We start from the raw sequence: 2,445 nt of genomic DNA, 5'->3' as shown, positions 1-2,445 counted from the left end.
AGCTGCGTCAGGGGCGCGCGTGCCCCCGCCTTGCGGGCATGCGCGTGCGCCTCCAGTGCCTTGAGGCTCAGGGGGCTCCTCCTGCTGTGACCGCACCGCCTGGACGCGCCAGGTGCTGCAGACGCCCCTCCTGATTCTGGGTCTCACTCATGCCTTGTCCTGTACCGTAATTATCTGTTTCCATTCCTCAATTTGCCCGTGTGGTGTGACATTTGTGACGGATTTTCTCCTGGTTGTACTGTTTGTGGCAGGTTTTTTTTGTGCTCCTCCCAGTTTCTGCGCCAAAGAACTCTTTGATGAACTCTGCCTCGCAACTTTTCCACCCCTGTTGCCTAATATTATGCGACACAACCTCGCGAGTAAGCACATCATTTGCAGTTTATTTGACCAGTGGGTAGCCTCATCCTCCCAGGCATCGCTGACGCCCAATGGGCGTTTTCAAAGCGATGTGGCTGCTGTAAGGGTGACGTGTGGCCGTGTTGTGGTGGTGTTGAAGCAGCACAGCAGCGTGCCATGGTCATGAAGCGCGCCAGAAGGTGCCGGGGGCGCCCACCAAGATAGGATGATGGGGCTAGGAACAGCCATCATGGTACTGTGTGGGACCGCAAATGGTGGTGTGAATCACCGAACATGGTGATTGTTTACTCCTTGGGGGTTTGTGGAGGGCGGCATGCGGCTGGGTACGCGTCGATGCGGGGGAGGTCCAGGGAGTCGGGGAGAGGTCAAGGGGCGGACGCCATCGCGCTGGCGGGGGAGGGGCAGGTTAGGGCCCGCCGCAGTCCTCGTCTCTGCAGGAGTGCGTCGTATGGGTTGGTAAAAAGATCAGTTACAATGTGGCGCCCCAACTGTCCCTGGCTGCGTCGTACTGTATGATCAAAAGTGCGGAAGCAGCGCACCCACCACCTGCCCAGGGCTTTGCCGTGTGCGAGGTTTCCGCGTTACCTGATCGCTTTCTATAGCGTTGATTTTATCATTGTGCTATCAGCAACTACGCCCAGCAGCTATACACCGCCCTTCCACAGCTTCGTGCAAGTCGCAACAGCGTGCGGCCGCTCTAGCGCGTGTTCACGACTATTGATTAGAACATCAAAGTCCCGGCAAACAGCTCTGCATCTCGCCCGGCGCGTCAGACCTCCTTGCAGTGCCACGCCAGCGCAGCAAGCGCAGGACGCCAGCGCGGCACCTGTACACCTGCACGCACAGCAGCGACAGCGGGCCCACGGCCTCTGCGCAAGATGGGGGACAAGCTCATGGAGCAGATCTTCAACCTCAAGGTGATCCACGGGCTTTCTGCAGCGGCATGCACACCGCGGTCGGTCGCATGGGGTGCCGCGCCTGCGACACAACGCCACACCCCCCTGCTGCTGCGGGCCGAAGCCACGCGACACCCCAGCATGCAGCCCAGCTTGAACCCTCACCAGCGAACAGCATCAACATCAGCAGCAGCAGTAGGCGCAGCAGCGGATTCCGTGCACGACACGCAGCGGACGCCTGGGATTGCACCCCATCCAACTGCCGCGCATGCGCCCGCCCCGGCCCCCCCTTGCGCACCTCAGTTCACGGCCAAGCAGCTCAACAGGTCGGCCATAAAGTGCGAGAAAGACGAGAAGGGGGAGCGCTTGAAGGTCAAAAAGGCGATCGAGAAGGGCAACCTGGACGGAGCCAAGATCTACGCGCAGGTCGGCCCCGCGGCCTGCGGCCATGCACTCGGCGCTCGCGCGCGGGCGGCCGCATGCGACGCTGCACTGTCCAGCATCGTTTCCGCGCGCCACGCACGGACGGCACGTCGCGGCCGTTCGAACGCCTGCCTGTACCGCGCGGCTGCGTGCGCTCAGTCAAAGGTGAACTCATGGGATCCGCGGCGGAGCGCCCCGGCCCCACTGCCGCGTGCGATTGCCCATCGAAGAACCGCCTTGGCGCCGCGCTCCCCCCCCCAAAAGAATGCGATTAGGAAGAAGCATGAGCAGCTGAACTACCTGAAGTTGGCCTCCAGGCTGGACGCCGTGGTCAGCAGGCTCGACACGCAGGTGCGGCCGCGGGCACGCAGTGCACAGGGGCAGTGGCAGGGTCCCTTGCTGGGTGCGGATGGCAGCCTGGCGCACTTGAGGTTTCTGGCTTCGGCAGCCCCGAGGCTGCGAGAGCCTGGAGGACGATGCGGTTGCCGTATGTGATGACCGCAAGGACGTCTGCCGGCCGCCGAGGCCTCTCCTATAGGGGAGGTCTTTGGCCGACGAGGGGCGGAGCAGCAGTGGGGAGTTTTGTATGCCGCCTCGTCAGCCTCCACGCCCTGTCTATCCAGAGCTTGCGTGACCCTCACGCACCCTTGCTATCATCAAGGCCGCCTAATCCGCACCTCAACCTCAGCACGCCCTCCCCCTGTGCCGCCACCCCTGTCCCACACACATGCACACACACAAACACACAACTACAGGCGAGTGCAACCCC

General features: G+C 62.4%; 1 protein-coding gene across 1 annotated transcript; it reads left to right on the top strand.

The window, feature by feature from the left end:
* Positions 1 to 1,235: 1,235 nt before the first annotated feature.
* On the top strand, positions 1,236 to 2,346 carry MNEG_15490 (charged multivesicular body protein 1; the record flags this gene model as incomplete). Its single annotated transcript, XM_014036039.1, has 4 exons — positions 1,236 to 1,274; positions 1,557 to 1,679; positions 1,941 to 2,027; positions 2,338 to 2,346. The coding sequence occupies 4 exons, from the start codon at positions 1,236 to 1,238 to the stop codon at positions 2,344 to 2,346; spliced, it is 258 nt and encodes an 85-aa protein (XP_013891493.1).
* Between the last annotated feature and the right edge of the window lie 99 nt (positions 2,347 to 2,445).

Source organism: Monoraphidium neglectum, assembly GCF_000611645.1.
Source record: "Monoraphidium neglectum strain SAG 48.87 unplaced genomic scaffold scaffold05376, whole genome shotgun sequence".
NCBI lineage: Eukaryota > Viridiplantae > Chlorophyta > Chlorophyceae > Sphaeropleales > Selenastraceae > Monoraphidium > Monoraphidium neglectum.
Note: the sequence above shows the minus strand (reverse complement) of the source record. Positions and strands in the feature narration are given on the sequence as shown.